Source organism: Coregonus lavaretus, assembly GCF_964263955.1.
Source record: "Coregonus lavaretus genome assembly, contig: HAP1_SCAFFOLD_648, whole genome shotgun sequence".
In the NCBI taxonomy this organism is placed as follows: Eukaryota; Metazoa; Chordata; class Actinopteri; order Salmoniformes; family Salmonidae; genus Coregonus; species Coregonus lavaretus.
Genome location: NW_028165728.1, coordinates 273233 through 291229, shown reverse-complemented (window position 1 = coordinate 291229; position 17997 = coordinate 273233). Strand labels below are relative to the sequence as shown.

Genomic DNA, 17997 nt, shown 5'->3' with positions numbered 1-17997 from the left:
GGCCTGGATCAACAACACAAATCACCATGGTGACTATCTGGTTCTGAGAAGAAAGTCAACAGCAGTATCCTATTAAGAGCTCTATAAAACTCACAATAAAATTGGATTACTGCAAAATCATATGATTTACAAATAATGTATATATACACAGTGCATTGGGAAAGTATTCAGACCCCTTGACTTTTTCCACATTTTGTTACGTTACAGCCTTATTCTAAAATGGATTAAATCGTTTTTTTCTCCCCCCTCAATCTACACACAATACCCCATAATGACAAAGCAAAAACAGGTTTTTAGACATTTTAGAAAAAAAATAAAAAATAAAAAAACGGAAATATTCAGACCCTTTACTCAGTACTCTGTTGAAGCACCTTTGGCAGCGATTACAGCCTCGAGTCTTCTTGGGTATGACGCTACAAGCTTGGCACCCCTGTATTTGGGGAGTTTCTCCCATTCTTCTCTGCAGATCCTCTCAAGCTCTGTCAGGTTGGATGGGGAGCGTCGCTGCACAGCTATTTTCAGGTATCTCCAGAGATGTTAGATCGGGTTCAAGTCCGGGCTCTGGCTGGGCCACTCAAGGACATTCACAGACTTGTCCCGAAGCCACTCCTGCATTGTCTTGGCTGTGTGCTTAGGGTTGTTGTCCTGTTGGAAGGTGAACCTTTGCCCCAGTCTGAGGTCCTGAGCACTCTGGAGCAGGTTTTCATCAAGGATCTCTCTGTACTTTGCTCCGTTCATCTTTCCCTCGATCCTGACTAGTCTCCCAGTCCCTGCCGCTGAAAAACATCCCCACAGCATGATGCTGCCACCACCATGCTTCACTGTAGGGATGGTGCCAGGTTTCCTCCAGACGTGACGCTTGGAATTCAAGCTAAGAGTTCAATCTTGGTTTCATCAGACCAGAGAATCTTGTTTCTCATGGTCTGTGAGTCATTTAGGTGCCTTTTGGCAAACTCCAAGCGGGCTGTCATGTGCATTTTACTGAGGAGTGGCTTCCATCTGGCCAGTCTACCATAAAGGCCTGATTGGTGGAGTGCTGCAGAGATGGTTGTCCTTCTGGAAGGTTCTCCCATCTCTACAGAGGAACTGTAGAGCTCTGTCAGAGTAACCATCAGGTTCTTGGTCACCTCACTGACCAAGGCCCTTCTCCCCCGATTGCTCAGTTTGGCCGGGCGGCCAGCTCTAGGAAGTGTCTTGGTGGTTCCAAACTTCTTCCATTTAAGAATGATGGAGGCCACTGTGTTCTTGGGGACCTTCAATGCTGCAGACATTTTTTTTTACCCTTCCCCAGATCTGTGCCTCGACACAATCCTGTCTCGGTGCTCTACGGACAATTCCTTCGACCTCATGCCTTGGTGTTATCACGTGCTCCGCTAAGGCAGTTATTTACCTTATAACTTGTCCTTGTGGAAAACATTATGTGGGTAAAACAAAGCGCAAATTAAAAAGTACGAATCTCGGAACATCGTAGCACCATTAGGTGCAAAAACTCGACATACCCATGTCGCTGCCCACTTTTTGGAAGCGAACCACTCGATTTCGTCCCTACGTTATATCGGCATCGAACATGTCACCCTCCCTAGGAGAGGGGGTGACCTCGACAACTTATTGTTAAAACGAGAGGCTGCCTGGATCTTTAATTTAAAAGACCCTTGCTCCCTTCGGTCTCAACGTAGACTTTGATCTGAAGCCATTCTTGTGATTATTGTGATTTTGCTGTTCATTGTAAATGTTTGTGGGCCGATGTAGCCAAGTTGTATCTATGATCGTATGCTATCCAAGTTTTTTTGTATGTTCTGTTTATCTGTGAATTAACCAATGATATCAGGCCACACCTGGCCATGATTACAGACACCTGCGTGTGTCCTTTGACACTATATAAACTAGTGACCCGCAGTGTTTGTCATTATACCCTGATGAAGACAGCTTGTCTGTCATAACGTTGGTTATTAGGTTATTAAATTATTTATTATCTGAGCTACTAGAATGTGCAGCTTTCCTTTTTCATTGGTTTTTGCTCTGACATTCACTGTCAACTGTGGGACCTTATATAGACAGGTGTGTGCCTTTCCAAATCATGTCCAATCAATTGAATTTACCACAGGTGGACTCCAACCAAGTTGTAGAAACATCTCAAGGATGATCAATGGAAACAGGATGCACCTGAGCTCAATTTCGAGTCTCATAGCATAGGGTCTGAATACTTTTATTTTGTATAAATTTGCAAAAAAATCGAAAAACCTGTTTTCACTTTGTCATTACGGGGTATTGTGTGTAGATGGATGAGGAAAAAAAATAATGTAATACATTTTAGACTAAGGCTGTAACGTAACAAAATATGGAAAAAAATCAAGGGGTCTGAATACTTTCCCAATGTTCTGTATTGTAATATACTACTGGTGTTAGGAGTCGAGAGCTCACCTCACTGGAGCATTGGGCTGGTGGGGGTACAGCTTGGTACACCCCAGAACTACTGCTGCTACCGCTGGGGGCCTGGCGGGCTGAGGGGGCAGGGGAGGCTGAGGGCACAGCCTGGCGGGCTGAGGGAGCAGGGGCAGCGGAGGGGGCAGAGGCGGCGGAGGGCACAGCCACCAATGGAGGTAGGATGACACAGACCAGGTCCCCAGAGACGATGCCACAGGAGGACAAAGTCTGACCAGAGTCAGATAGAAGATCTGAACCATTCAGGGACAAGGTGAACTCTGTGTCTGGGCTGTTGGGGACAGAGGAGAGTTAGGATCTGAACCATTCAGGGACAAGGTGAACTCTGTGTCTGGGCTGTTGGGGGACAGAGGAGAGTTAGGATCTGAACCATTCAGGGACAAGGTGAACTCTGTGTCTGGGCTGTTGGGGGAAAGAGGAGAGTTAGGATCTGAACCATTCAGGGACAAGGTGAACTCTGTTTCTGGGCTGTTGGGAGACAGAGGAGAGTTAGGATCTGAACCATTCAGGGACAAGGTGAACTCTGTGTCTGGGCTGTGGGGGACAGAGGAGAGTTAGGATCTGAACCATTCAGGGACAAGGTGAACTCTGTTTCTGGGCTGTTGGGAGACAGAGGAGAGTTAGGATCTGAACCATTCAGGGACAAGGTGAACTCTGTGTCTGGGCTGTGGGGGACAGAGGAGAGTTAGGATCTGAACCATTCGGGGACAAGGTGAACTCTGTGTCTGGGCTGTTGGGGACAGAGGAGAGTTAGGATCTGAACCATTCAGGGACAAGGTGAACTCTGTGTCTGGGCTGTTGGGGGACAGAGGAGAGTTAGGATCTGAACCATTCAGGGACAAGGTGAACTCTGTGTCTGGGCTGTTGGAGACAGAGGAGAGTTAGGATCTGAACCATTCGGGGACAAGGTGAACTCTGTGTCTGGGCTGTTGGGGGACAGAGGAGAGTTAGGATCTGAACCATTCAGGGACAAGGTGAACTCTGTGTCTGGGCTGTTGGAGACAGAGGAGAGTTAGGATCTGAACCATTCAGGGACAAGGTGAACTCTGTGTCTGGGCTGTTGGGGGACAGAGGAGAGTTAAGATCTGAACCATTCAGGGACAAGGTGAACTCTGTGTCTGGGCTGTTGGGGACAGAGGAGAGTTAGGATCTGAACCATTCAGGGACAAGGTGAACTCTGTGTCTGGGCTGTTGGGGACAGAGGAGAGTTAGGATCTGAACCATTCAGGGACAAGGTGAACTCTGTGTCTGGGCTGTTGGGGACAGAGGAGAGTTAGGATCTGAACCATTCAGGGACAAGGTGAACTCTGTGTCTGGGCTGTTGGGGGACAGAGGAGAGTTAGGATCTGAACCATTCAGGGACAAGGTGAACTCTGTGTCTGGGCTGTTGGAGACAGAGGAGAGTTAGGATCTGAACCATTCAGGGACAAGGTGAACTCTGTGTCTGGGCTGTTGGGGACAGAGGAGAGTTAGGATCTGGTCAAGTCCCAACCACAATGGGCCATGGGTAAACTTTACAGCATTCGACATGTGACCCTTATACTTTACTAACACACATACACACACACACACACACACACACACACACACACACACACACACACACATATATATACACTACCGGTCAAAAGTTTGGACACACCTACTCATTCAAGGGTTTTTCTTTATTTATCTTTGTAGAATAATAATGAAGACATCAAAACTATGAAATAACACATATGGAATCATGTAGTAACCAAAAAAGTGTTAAACAAATCAAAATATATTTTATATTTGAGATTCTTCAAATAGCCACCCTTTGCCTTGATGACAGCTTTGCACACTCTTGGCATTCTCTCAACCAGCTTCACCTGGAATGCTTTCCCAACAGTCTTGAAGGAGTTCCCACATATGCTGAGCACTTGTTGGCTGCTTTTCCTTCACTCTGCGGTCCCAAACCATCTCAATTGGGTTGAGGTCGGGGGATTGTGGAGGCCAGGTTATCTGATGCAGCACTCCATCATTCTCCTTCTTGGTCAAATAGCCCTTACACAGCCTGGAGGTGTGTTGGGTCATTGTACTGTTGAAAAACAAATGATAGTCCCACTAAGCCAAACCAGATGGGATGGCGTATCGCTGCAGAATGCTGTGGTAGCCATGCTGGTTAAGTGTGCCTTGAATTCTGAATAAATCACAGACAGTGTCACCAGCAAAGCACCTCCACACCATAACACCTCCTCCTCCATGCTTTACGGTGGGAAATACACATGCTGAGATCATCCGTTCACCCACACCTTGTCTCACAAAGCCACGGAAGTTGGAACCAAAAATCTCCAATTTGGACTCATCAGACCAAAGGACAGATTTCCACCGTTCTAATGTCAATTGCTCGTGTTTCTTGGCCCAAGCAGGTCTCTTCTTATTATTGGTGTCCTTTAGTAGTGGTTTCTTTGCAGCAATTCGACCATGAAGGCTTGATTCACAAAGTCTCCTCTGAACAGTTGATGTTGATGTGTCTGTGACTTGAACTCTGTGAAACATTTATTTGGGTAGCAATTTCTGAGGCTGGTAACTCTAATGAACTTATCCTCTGCAGCAGAGGTAACTCTGGGTCTTCCATTCCTGTGGCGGTCCTCATGAGAGCCAGTTTCATCATAGCGCTTGATGGTTTTTGCGACTACACTTGAAGAAACTTTCAAAGTTCTTGAAATTGTGACTGACCTTCATGTCTTAAAGTAATGATGGACTGTTGTTTCTCTTTGCTTATTTGAGCTGTTCTTGCCATAATATGGACTTGGTATTTTACCAAATAGGGCTATCTTCTGTATACCACCCCTACCTTGTCACAACACAACTGATTGGCTCAAATGCATTAAGAACAAAATAAATGCCACAAATGAACTGTTCAGAAGGCACACCTGTTAATTGAAATGCATTCCAGGTGACTACCTCATGAAGCTGGTTGAGAGAATGCCAAGAGTGTGCAAAGCTGTCATCAAGGCAAAGGGTGGCTATTTGAAGAATCTCAAATATAAAATATATTTTGATTTGTTTAACACTTTTTTGGTTACTACATGATTCCATATGTGTTATTTCATAGTTTTGATGTCTTCACTATTATTCTACAGTGTAAAAAATTGTAAAAATAAAGAAAAACCCTGGAATGAGTAGGTGAGTCCAAACTTTTGACTGGTACTCCCGCTGTACAATCAACTGTACTCCCGAGTGGCGCAGTGGTCTAAGGCACTGCATCACAGTGCTAGCTGTGCCACTAGAGATCCTGGCTTCGAATCCAGGCTCTGTCGTAGCCGGCCGCGACCGGGAGACCCATGGGGCGGCGCACAATTGGCCCAGCGTTGTCCAGGGTAGGGGAGGGAATGGCCGGCAGGGATGTAGCTCAGTTGGTAGAGCATGGCGTTTGCAACGCCAGGGTTGTGGGTTCGATTCCCACGGGAGGGCCAGTATGAAAAATAAAATAATGTGTGCACTAACTGTAAATCGCTCTGGATTAGAGCATCTGCTATATGACTAAAATGTAAATGTAATGCCAAACTGATCCAGGGCAATTCCACGCTAACGGAATTACTCCGATTTTTCACTTTAAAAATGTATGCCAAACATAAACCATAGATTTCAAAAGTTTAACAAACCATACAACTATGCACAATGACTACTTTGAACAATTTACACAATACATATAAAAACACCACATTTACTGGTAAAACTGCAGATGCCAAGTTTGGTTACAGAATCACCGTAAAATCTCCTTCAGTTTTATTCTGTTAGCAAACTTTGCAGTTCTTCCTCTAAATGTGTTTTTGCAAAATTGTCAGTGGAATTTCTTAAAAGTAGTCCTTGTGCAGAGAGTTGTATGGTTTGTTAAACTTTGAAAATCAATGGTTTTTTGTTCGCCACACATTTTAAAGTCAAAATCTGAGTCAAACAATGGAATTGCCCTTCAGAAACAGAAGGAGAAAGTGTCTGGGTCTAACCTGAGGGGGCCTAACCTGAGGGGGTCTAACCTGAGGGGGTCTAACCTGAGGGTCTAACCTGAGGGGGCCTAACCTGAGGGGGTTTAACCTGAGGGGGTCTAACCTGAGGGTCTAACCTGAGGGGGTTTAACCTGAGGGGGTTTAACCTGAGGGGGTTTAACCTGAGGGGGTCTAACCTGAGGGGGTTTAACCTGAGGGGGTTTAACCTGAGGGGGTCTAACCTGAGGGTCTAACCTGAGGGGGTCTAACCTGAGGGGGTCTAACCTGAGGGGGTCTAACCTGAGGGGGTCTAACCTGAGGGGGTTTAACCTGAGGGGGTCTAACCTGAGGGGGTCTAACCTGAGGGGGTCTAACCTGAGGGGGTTTAACCTGAGGGGGTCTAACCTGAGGGGGTTTAACCTGAGGGGGTCTAACCTGAGGGGGTCTAACCTGAGGGTCTAACCTGAGGGGGTCTAACCTGAGGGTCTAACCTGAGGGGGTTTAACCTGAGGGGGTCTAACCTGAGGGGGTCTAACCTGAGGGGGTCTAACCTGAGGGGGTCTAACCTGAGGGTCTAACCTGAGGGGGTTTAACCTGAGGGGGTTTAACCTGAGGGGGTTTAACCTGAGGGTCTAACCTGAGGGGGTTTAACCTGAGGGGGTCTAACCTGAGGGGGTCTAACCTGAGGGGGTTTAACCTGAGGGGGTCTAACCTGAGGGGGTTTAACCTGAGGGGGTCTAACCTGAGGGGGTTTAACCTGAGGGGGTCTAACCTGAGTCCATGTGAAGGCAGAAGGATCTCTCTGATTTGAACGTTGAGCTCTGTCAGAGTGGGCTCCTCTCCCTCCAGCTCCACCCGGTTGGTCTGCTTGTTCATCCGCACACGCAGTTTCATGCTTGGGAGAGAGCGACAGACGCACAGGGTTAGGTAACAAACACACAGAACACGAGCAGACAGGTTAAGGACACAAATTCAATAATTCAGACCCAAGACACTTCATTGTGGTGTTCTCATCACGAATCATTCCTGTCATCTTCCAAAAAACCTTTTCACAAAGTGTCCAACTTTCTGAGCACGATGTCAGTTTTCACAATGAAGTAGAAAACATTTGGCAAAGCCAAGTCACCTCTTTACAGTCGAAATACAGAGCTAGCTAGAATTCTTTCACTTTCATTTCTTGCCAACCGTGTTAAGAAATACTGAATGAAAAGAGCAAAATGGTAACATTCATCAGCGCAACAATGTAGCAGGTGCACTGGCCTAGCAATTCCTACAGTATACAGATATATCATTATGCACAGCACACTATGGTACGGTGGTGTTATTTAGCTACAACAATGCAAACCTAGATGTAGAAGTGCAGCTAGCTGGCTAACTTATCTGGTAGCTAGCTAGCCAGCAGCATTTGACTTACTTTAGTTTAGTTGTTGTCTCTGGTTAACTTATTGCAAGCCTCGGTCATTTCACACCATACATTGCATGTTAACTAAAGAGGTATTAACTGCAAATAGAGATAGTTGAAGATTTCAACGTATTACAACGAGAAGATAGAAGAGGCTTTGACAGTAGCTAGATTGTCAACAATGTTATCAAATAGTTGACTTCAACTACGGAAAGCGATTAGAGTTCTGACTACAACTACGGAACCTCAAAAAGATTAAACACATTTAGGAAAATCATTACCACTAATGTTTTCAAATAAAATGTTGTTCGGATGTTAGGGAACATGTATTTTGTAGGCACGAATATAATATGGTGTTATCCAAGATCAACATTTCAATCCATTCAAAAATATATGTGATTAATTTAAAAACATTTCCAGCTGCGTCATTAATCACGGTTTAAAAAAAAAACGCGTTTTATACGTACGCTTCTGAGTGGTGCCGGAGTTGCAGGACAGAATCAGACACTGCTGAAATATCTGTGACATAAACAGCTAGCTAGATAATCAGATCATGAGTCGATCATACAATGACGAGTTACAATATCTGGACAAGATTGACAAGAACTGCTGGCGAATCAAGAAAGGTTTCGTCCCAAATATGCAGGTGATTAGCTCAACTGACTACATGGAATGAATTAGCTAGCTAGCAAGCTAACTTAGCTAGCTAGCACATGTCCATAGTTTTGCTAGCTTCAGACGTGGCATGCTACTATCCAACTTGATTCTGTTATTGTTGCTGTTGTCTTTTGTATGTAGATCAGGTGTAGAGCATAGTAGCTACATGAGCTAGCTAACGTGCTAACCTAATATGGCGTGTGGACTTGACAGCTTCATCAAATCATTCCCATTTCATTCCAGGTGGAAGGAGTTTTCTACGTCAACGAGTCCCTGGAGAAGCTGATGTTTGAGGAGCTGCGTAACGCGTGTAAAGGAGGAGGTATAGATCACAATGTAACAGACAAGCAAGGTCCTGTATTGTTGTTGTTGTTGTTGTTGTTGTTGACTGATTGGTTGTTGTGTTATTGTCATCAGGTTTTGGTGGGTTTCTCCCTGCCATGAAACAGATAGGAAACGTTGCAGCCTTGCCTGGAATAGTACACGTAAGTAGAGAACCACTGGTCCGGGTCAGGCCTAACTGAAGTCGGGGGGAGATGACGCTAACAACCTTTATCTAACACATTGTAATATCTCCAAGGGGCGGTTTCCCAGACACGTATTTAGCCTAGTCATGGACTAAGAAGCACTTTCAATGGAGATTCTCCAGTGAGTTTGCTTTTTAGTCCAGGGTTAGTCTTAACCTGTGTCCAGGAAACCAGGCCTAATAGTTTCCCCCCAAACGTCTCTCTCTCCCTCAAGAGGTCCATCGGCCTGCCAGACTGCCACTCGGGGTATGGGTTCGCCATCGGAAACATGGCTGCCTTCGACATGAGCGACCCCAACGCTGTCGTATCCCCAGGTACAGAGGACACACACACACACGGTTCACTATGCTGGCCTGTCTCTCTGGTGTGGGTTTTGACATTAACTGTAGTGTGTGTGTGTGTGTGTGATGTAGGTGGTGTGGGTTTTGACATTAACTGTAGAGTGTGTGTGTGTGTGTGTGTGTGTGTTGTAGGTGGTGTGGGTTTTGACATTAACTGTAGTGTGTGTGTGTGTGTGTGTGTGTGTGATGTAGGTGGTGTTGGTTTTGACATTAACTGCGGAGTGCGTCTGCTAAGGACCAACCTAGACGAGGGAGATGTCCAGCCTGTCAAGGAGCAGCTGGCTCAGGCCCTGTTTGACCACATCCCTGTAGGAGTCGGCTCCAAGGGAGTCATCCCAATGACCGCCAAGTAAGCATCCACCAACACACTGAGACCCTGCTGTCTGTAGGCACCAACACACTGATACCCTGCTGTCTGTAGGCACCAACACACTGATACCCTGCTGTCTGTAGGCACCAAAACACTGAGACCCTGCTGTCTGTAGGCACCAATACATTGAGACCCTGCTGTCTGTAGGCACCAACACACTGAGACCCTGCTGTCTGTAGGCACCAACACACTGAGACCCTGCTGTCTGTAGGCACCAATACACTGAGACCCTGCTGTCTGTAGGCACCAACACACTGAGACCCTGCTGTCTGTAGGCACCAACACACTGATACCCTGCTGTCTGTAGGCACCAACACACTGAGACCCTGCTGTCTGTAGGCACCAACACACTGAGACCCTGCTGTCTGTAGGCACCAACACACTGATACCCTGCTGTCTGTAGGCACCAATACCCTGATACCCTGCTGTCTGTAGGCACCAATACCCTGAGACCCTGCTGTCTGTAGGCACCAACACACTGATACCATGCTGTCTGTAGGCACCAACACACTGAGACCCTGCTGTCTGTAGGCACCAACACACTGATACCCTGCTGTCTGTAGGCACCAACACACTGAGACCCTGCTGTCTGTAGGCACCAACACACTGAGACCCTGCTGTCTGTAGGCACCAACACACTGAGACCCTGCTGTCTGTAGGCACCAACACACTGAGACCCTGCTCTCTGTAGGCACCAACACACTGATACCCTGCTGTCTGTAGGCACCAATACACTGAGACCCTGCTGTCTGTAGGCACCAATACACTGAGACCCTGCTGTCTGTAGGCACCAATACACTGAGACCCTGCTGTCTGTAGGCACCAATACACTGAGACCCTGCTGTCTGTAGGCACCAACACACTGAGACCCTGCTGTCTGTAGGCACCAATACACTGATACCCTGCTGTATGTAGGCACCAACACACTGAGACCCTGCTGTCTGTAGGCACCAACACACTGAGACCCTGCTGTCTGTAGGCACCAACACACTGAGACCCTGCTGTCTGTAGGCACCAACACACTGAGACCCTGCTGTCTGTAGGCACCAACACACTGAGACCCTGCTGTCTGTAGGCACCAACACACTGAGACCCTGCTCTCTGTAGGCACCAACACACTGATACCCTGCTGTCTGTAGGCACCAATACACTGAGACCCTGCTGTCTGTAGGCACCAATACACTGAGACCCTGCTGTCTGTAGGCACCAATACACTGAGACCCTGCTGTCTGTAGGCACCAATACACTGAGACCCTGCTGTCTGTAGGCACCAACACACTGAGACCCTGCTGTCTGTAGGCACCAATACACTGATACCCTGCTGTCTGTAGGCACCAACACACTGAGACCCTGCTGTCTGTAGGCACCAACACACTGATACCCTGCTGTCTGTAGGCACCAACACACTGAGACCCTGCTGTCTGTAGGCACCAACACACTGAGACCCTGCTGTCTGTAGGCACCAACACACTGAGACCCTGCTGTCTGTAGGCACCAACACACTGAGACCCTGCTGTCTGTAGGCACCAACACACTGAGACCCTGCTGTCTGTAGGCACCAACACACTGAGACCCTGCTGTCTGTAGGCACCAACACACTGAGACCCTGCTCTCTGTAGGCACCAACACACTGATACCCTGCTGTCTGTAGGCACCAATACACTGAGACCCTGCTGTCTGTAGGCACCAATACACTGAGACCCTGCTGTCTGTAGGCACCAATACACTGAGACCCTGCTGTCTGTAGGCACCAATACACTGATACCCTGCTGTCTGTAGGCACCAACACACTGAGACCCTGCTGTCTGTAGGCACCAATACACTGATACCCTGCTGTCTGTAGGCACCAACACACTGATACCCTGCTGTCTGTAGGCACCAACACACTGATACCCTGCTGTCTGTAGGCACCAACACACTGATACCCTGCTGTCTGTAGGTACCAACACACTGAGACCCTGCTCTCTGTAGGCACCAACACACTGATACCCTGCTGTCTGTAGGCACCAACACACTGAGACCCTGCTGTCTGTAGGCACCAATACACTGAGACCCTGCTGTCTGTAGGCACCAATACACTGAGACCCTGCTGTCTGTAGGCACCAATACACTGAGACCCTGCTGTCTGTAGGCACCAATACACTGATACCCTGCTGTCTGTAGGCACCAACACACTGATACCCTGCTCTCTGTAGGCACCAACACACTGATACCATGCTGTCTGTAGGCACCAAAACACTGAGACCCTGCTGTCTGTAGGCACCAATACACTGAGACCCTGCTGTCTGTAGGCACCAATACACTGAGACCCTGCTGTCTGTAGGCACCAAAACACTGAGACCCTGCTGTCTGTAGGCACCAATACACTGAGACCCTGCTGTCTGTAGGCACCAATACACTGAGACCCTGCTGTCTGTAGGCACCAACACACTGATACAATGCTGTCGGTAGGCACCAATACACTGAGACCCTGGTGTCTGTATGTTTATCTGGTAATGCAGGGACCTAGAGGAGGCTGTAGAGATGGGAGTGGACTGGTCCCTGAGGGAAGGCTGTCTAGAGACTATGATAACCTGGTGTCTGTTACAGGGACCTAGAGATGGGAGTGGACTGGTCCCTGAGAGAAGGCTGTCTAGAGACTATGATAACCTGGTGTCTGTTACAGGGACCTAGAGGAGGCTCTAGAGATGGGAGTGGACTGGTCCCTGAGAGAAGGCTGTCTAGAGACTATGATAACCTGGTGTCTGTTACAGGGACCTAGAGGAGGCCCTGGAGATGGGAGTGGACTGGTCCCTGAGAGAAGGCTGTCTAGAGACTATGATAACCTGGTGTCTGTTACAGGGACCTAGAGATGGGAGTGGACTGGTCCCTGAGAGAAGGCTGTCTAGAGACTATGATAACCTGGTGTCTGTTACAGGGGCCTAGAGGAGGCCCTAGAGATGGGAGTGGACTGGTCCCTGAGAGAAGGCTGTCTAGAGACTATGATAACCTGGTGTCTGTTACAGGGACCTAGAGGAGGCTGTAGAGATGGGAGTGGACTGGTCCCTGAGAGAAGGCTGTCTAGAGACTATGATAACCTGGTGTCTGTTACAGGGACCTAGAGGAGGCTCTAGAGATGGGAGTGGACTGGTCCCTGAGAGAAGGCTGTCTAGAGACTATGATAACCTGGTGTATGTTACAGGGACCTAGAGATGGGAGTGGACTGGTCCCTGAGAGAAGGCTGTCTAGAGACTATGATAACCTGGTGTCTGTTACAGGGACCTAGAGGAGGCCCTAGAGATGGGAGTGGACTGGTCCCTGAGAGAAGGCTGTCTAGAGACTATGATAACCTGGTGTCTGTTACAGGGACCTAGAGATGGGAGTGGACTGGTCCCTGAGAGAAGGCTGTCTAGAGACTATGATAACCTGGTGTCTGTTACAGGGACCTAGAGATGGGAGTGGACTGGTCCCTGAGAGAAGGCTGTCTAGAGACTATGATAACCTGGTGTCTGTTACAGGGACCTAGAGGAGGCCCTAGAGATGGGAGTGGACTGGTCCCTGAGAGAAGGCTGTCTAGAGACTATGATAACCTGGTGTCTGTTACAGGGACCTAGAGGAGGCCGTGGAGATGGGAGTGGACTGGTCCCTGAGAGAAGGCTGTCTATAGACTATGATAACCTGGTGTCTGTTACAGGGACCTAGAGGAGGCTCTAGAGATGGGAGTGGACTGGTCCCTGAGAGAAGGCTGTCTAGAGACTATGATAACCTGGTGTCTGTTACAGGGACCTAGAGATGGGAGTGGACTGGTCCCTGAGAGAAGGCTGTCTAGAGACTATGATAACCTGGTGTCTGTTACAGGGACCTAGAGGAGGCTCTAGAGATGGGAGTGGACTGGTCCCTGAGAGAAGGCTGTCTAGAGACTATGATAACCTGGTGTCTGTTACAGGGACCTAGAGATGGGAATGGACTGGTCCCTGAGAGAAGGCTGTCTAGAGACTATGATAACCTGGTGTCTGTTACAGGGACCTAGAGGAGGCTCTAGAGATGGGAGTGGACTGGTCCCTGAGAGAAGGCTGTCTAGAGACTATGATAACCTGGTGTCTGTTACAGGGACCTAGAGGAGGCCCTAGAGATGGGAGTGGACTGGTCCCTGAGAGAAGGCTGTCTAGAGACTATGATAACCTGGTGTCTGTTACAGGGACCTAGAGGAGGCCCTAGAGATGGGAGTGGACTGGTCCCTGAGAGAAGGCTGTCTAGAGACTATGATAACCTGGTGTCTGTTACAGGGACCTAGAGGAGGCTGTAGAGATGGGAGTGGACTGGTCCCTGAGAGAAGGCTGTCTAGAGACTATGATAACCTGGTGTCTGTTACAGGGACCTAGAGATGGGAGTGGACTGGTCCCTGAGAGAAGGCTGTCTAGAGACTATGATAACCTGGTGTCTGTTACAGGGACCTAGAGGAGGCCCTGGAGATGGGAGTGGACTGGTCCCTGAGAGAAGGCTGTCTAGAGACTATGATAACCTGGTGTCTGTTACAGGGACCTAGAGGAGGCCCTAGAGATGGGAGTGGACTGGTCCCTGAGAGAAGGCTGTCTAGAGACTATGATAACCTGGTGTCTGTTACAGGGACCTAGAGGAGGCCCTAGAGATGGGAGTGGACTGGTCCCTGAGAGAAGGCTGTCTAGAGACTATGATAACCTGGTGTCTGTTACAGGGACCTAGAGGAGGCCCTAGAGATGGGAGTGGACTGGTCCCTGAGAGAAGGCTGTCTAGAGACTATGATAACCTGGTGTCTGTTACAGGGACCTAGAGGAGGCTGTAGAGATGGGAGTGGACTGGTCCCTGAGAGAAGGCTGTCTAGAGACTATGATAACCTGGTGTCTGTTACAGGGACCTAGAGGAGGCTGTAGAGATGGGAGTGGACTGGTCCCTGAGAGAAGGCTGTCTAGAGACTATGATAACCTGGTGTCTGTTACAGGGACCTAGAGATGGGAGTGGACTGGTCCCTGAGAGAAGGCTGTCTAGAGACTATGATAACCTGGTGTCTGTTACAGGGACCTAGAGGAGGCCCTGGAGATGGGAGTGGACTGGTCCCTGAGAGAAGGCTGTCTAGAGACTATGATAACCGGGTGTCTGTTACAGGGACCTAGAGGAGGCTGTAGAGATGGGAGTGGACTGGTCCCTGAGAGAAGGCTGTCTAGAGACTATGATAACCTGGTGTCTGTTACAGGGACCTAGAGGAGGCTGTAGAGATGGGAGTGGACTGGTCCCTGAGAGAAGGCTGTCTAGAGACTATGATAACCTGGTGTCTGTTACAGGGACCTAGAGATGGGAGTGGACTGGTCCCTGAGAGAAGGCTGTCTAGAGACTATGATAACCTGGTGTCTGTTACAGGGACCTAGAGGAGGCTGTAGAGATGGGAGTGGACTGGTCCCTGAGAGAAGGCTGTCTAGAGACTATGATAACCTGGTGTCTGTTACAGGGACCTAGAGGAGGCTCTGGAGATGGGAGTGGACTGGTCCCTGAGAGAAGGCTGTCTAGAGACTATGATAACCTGGTGTCTGTTACAGGGACCTAGAGATGGGAGTGGACTGGTCCCTGAGAGAAGGCTGTCTAGAGACTATGATAACCTGGTGTCTGTTACAGGGGCCTAGAGGAGGCCCTAGAGATGGGAGTGGACTGGTCCCTGAGAGAAGGCTGTCTAGAGACTATGATAACCTGGTGTCTGTTACAGGGACCTAGAGATGGGAGTGGACTGGTCCCTGAGAGAAGGCTGTCTAGAGACTATGATAACCGGGTGTCTGTTACAGGGACCTAGAGGAGGCTGTAGAGATGGGAGTGGACTGGTCCCTGAGAGAAGGCTGTCTAGAGACTATGATAACCTGGTGTCTGTTACAGGGACCTAGAGATGGGAGTGGACTGGTCCCTGAGAGAAGGCTGTCTAGAGACTATGATAACCTGGTGTCTGTTACAGGGACCTAGAGATGGGAGTGGACTGGTCCCTGAGAGAAGGCTGTCTAGAGACTATGATAACCTGGTGTCTGTTACAGGGACCTAGAGGAGGCCCTGGAGATGGGAGTGGACTGGTCCCTGAGAGAAGGCTATGCCTGGGCAGAGGATAAGGAGCACTGCGAGGAGTACGGCAGGATGCTGCAGGCCGACCCCAACAAGGTCTCCTCCAAGGCCAAGAAGAGAGGCCTGCCTCAGGTAACACCACTACCTGACCTGACCCCTGTTCTGGGTCCCAAGTGGCACCCTATTCCCTATATAGTGCACTACTTTAGACCAGAGAATGGCACACTATTCCCTATATAGTGCACTACTTTAGACCAGAGAATGGCACCCTATTCCTTATATAGTGCACTACTTTAGACCAGAGACCACTGATTTTAGTAAATAGCTGAGGGATGGATCTGGAGAAATGTAAACGCTCTCAAATTCATAAACGGAGCTATGGATGCAAGGACTGGCCATCCATGATATCAACATTATAGCTTTAGCCATGGTTTGTGGCTATATACTGTTTGTTTACAAACCAGAGTAAAACAAGCTTATGTTTCGGCTTCTGATGGGGTACGACAGTTGAACTAAGCTCGTGAGGTATTTATAAGTTATAGTCTGAAATAATCAATTTCATTAATTTTATAAATCCCAAAAATGGATGTAGCAACTGCAGATTGCCCCTTTTTTCAAGAGCGTTTCAAATCAAGGCAGAGTTTCTGTTGTCTCTGTATTATGGGTAAATAATGAGCTCTTCTTATTCCATTGTATTCTATCTGTATTGTATTGTTCCAGCTGGGGACTCTGGGGGCGGGGAACCACTACGCGGAGATCCAGGTGGTGGATGAGATCTATAATGACTACGCTGCTAAGAAGATGGGCATCGACCACAAGGGGCAGGTGTGTGTGATGATCCACAGTGGCAGCAGAGGGCTGGGGCACCAGGTGGCTACAGGTAGGACTGCTCTCTACCCATGTTGGAAATATGGCTTTTTCTCTTTGTTTTTCCTTTTTTAACAATTGTCTGCTTTGTCTGTAACGTGGTCACTGGTCTGCTTTGTCTGTAACGTGGTCACTGGTCTGCTTTGTCTCTAACGTGGTCACTGGTCTGCTTTGTCTCTAACGTGGTCACTGGTCTGTAACTTGGTCACTGGTCTGCTTTGTCTCTAACGTGGTCACTGGTCTGTAACGTGGTCACTGGTCTGCTTTGTCTCTAACGTGGTCACTGGTCTGTAACGTGGTCACTGGTCTGTAACGTGGTCACTGGTCTGCTTTGTCTCTAACGTGGTCACTGGTCTGCTTTGTCTGCAACGTGGTCACTGGTCTGTAACGTGGTCACTGGTCTCTAACGTGGTCACTGGTCTCTAACGTGGTCACTGGTCTGTAACGTGGTCACTGGTCTGCTTTGTCTGTAACGTGGTCACTGGTCTGTAACGTGGTCACTGGTCTGCTTTGTCTCTAACGTGGTCACTGGTCTGTAACTTGGTCACTGGTCTGCTTTGTCTCTAACGTGGTCACTGGTCTGTAACGTGGTCACTGGTCTGCTTTGTCTGTAACGTGGTCACTGGTCTGCTTTGTCTGCAACGTGGTCACTGGTCTGTAACGTGGTCACTGGTCTCTAACGTGGTCACTGGTCTGTAACGTGGTCACTGGTCTGTAACGTGGTCACTGGTCTGTAACGTGGTCACTGGTCTGTAACATGGTCACTGGTCTGCTTTGTCTAACGTGGTCACTGGTCTGCTTTGTCTCTAACGTGGTCACTGGTCTGTAACGTGGTCACTGGTCTGCTTTGTCTGTAACGTGGTCACTGGTCTGCTTTGTCTGTAACGTGGTCACTGGTCTGTAACGTGGTCACTGGTCTGTAACGTGGTCACTGGTCTGCTTTGTCTGCAACGTGGTCACTGGTCTGCTTTGTCTGTAATGTGGTCACTGGTCTGTAACGTGGTCACTGGTCTGTAACGTGGTCACTGGTCTGTAACGTGGTCACTGGTCTGCTTTGTCTGTAACGTGGTCACTGGTCTGCTTTGTCTGTAACGTGGTCACTGGTCTGTAACGTGGTCACTGGTCTGCTTTGTCTGTAACGTGGTCACTGGTCTGCTTTGTCTGTAACGTGGTCACTGGTCTGTAACGTGGTCACTGGTCTGCTTTGTCTGTAATGTGGTCACTGGTCTGTAACGTGGTCACTGGTCTGTAACGTGGTCACTGGTCTCCTTTGTCTGTAACGTGGTCACTGGTCTGCTTTGTCTGTAACGTGGTCACTGGTCTGCTTTGTCTGCAACGTGGTCACTGGTCTGCTTTGTCTGTAATGTGGTCACTGGTCTGTAACGTG

General features: G+C 48.6%; 2 protein-coding genes across 2 annotated transcripts in view; one reads left to right on the top strand and one right to left on the bottom strand.

Annotated features, from left to right (window-relative positions):
- Nucleotides 1-2421: 2421 nt before the first annotated feature.
- LOC311115541 (F-box only protein 7-like) lies at nt 2422-8003 on the bottom strand (the record flags this gene model as incomplete). Its single annotated transcript, XM_084190695.1, has 3 exons — nt 7807-8003; nt 7165-7287; nt 2422-2713 (listed from the first exon to the last, which is right to left on the bottom strand). Coding segments are annotated over exons 2-3 (414 nt in total), but the record flags the coding sequence as incomplete, so codon positions are not given.
- Nucleotides 8004-8027: 24 nt separating this feature from the next.
- Nucleotides 8028-17997, top strand: part of LOC311115540 (RNA-splicing ligase RtcB homolog) — a 70762-nt gene continuing 60792 nt past the window's right edge. The window contains exons 1-7 of the mRNA XM_084190694.1: nt 8028-8440; nt 8695-8773; nt 8869-8936; nt 9193-9292; nt 9512-9668; nt 15719-15875; nt 16464-16623. Coding sequence (XP_084046820.1) covers nt 8348-8440; nt 8695-8773; nt 8869-8936; nt 9193-9292; nt 9512-9668; nt 15719-15875; nt 16464-16623 — 814 coding nt within the window. The 5' untranslated portion in view covers nt 8028-8347. The remainder of the gene's footprint in view (nt 8441-8694; nt 8774-8868; nt 8937-9192; nt 9293-9511; nt 9669-15718; nt 15876-16463; nt 16624-17997) is intronic.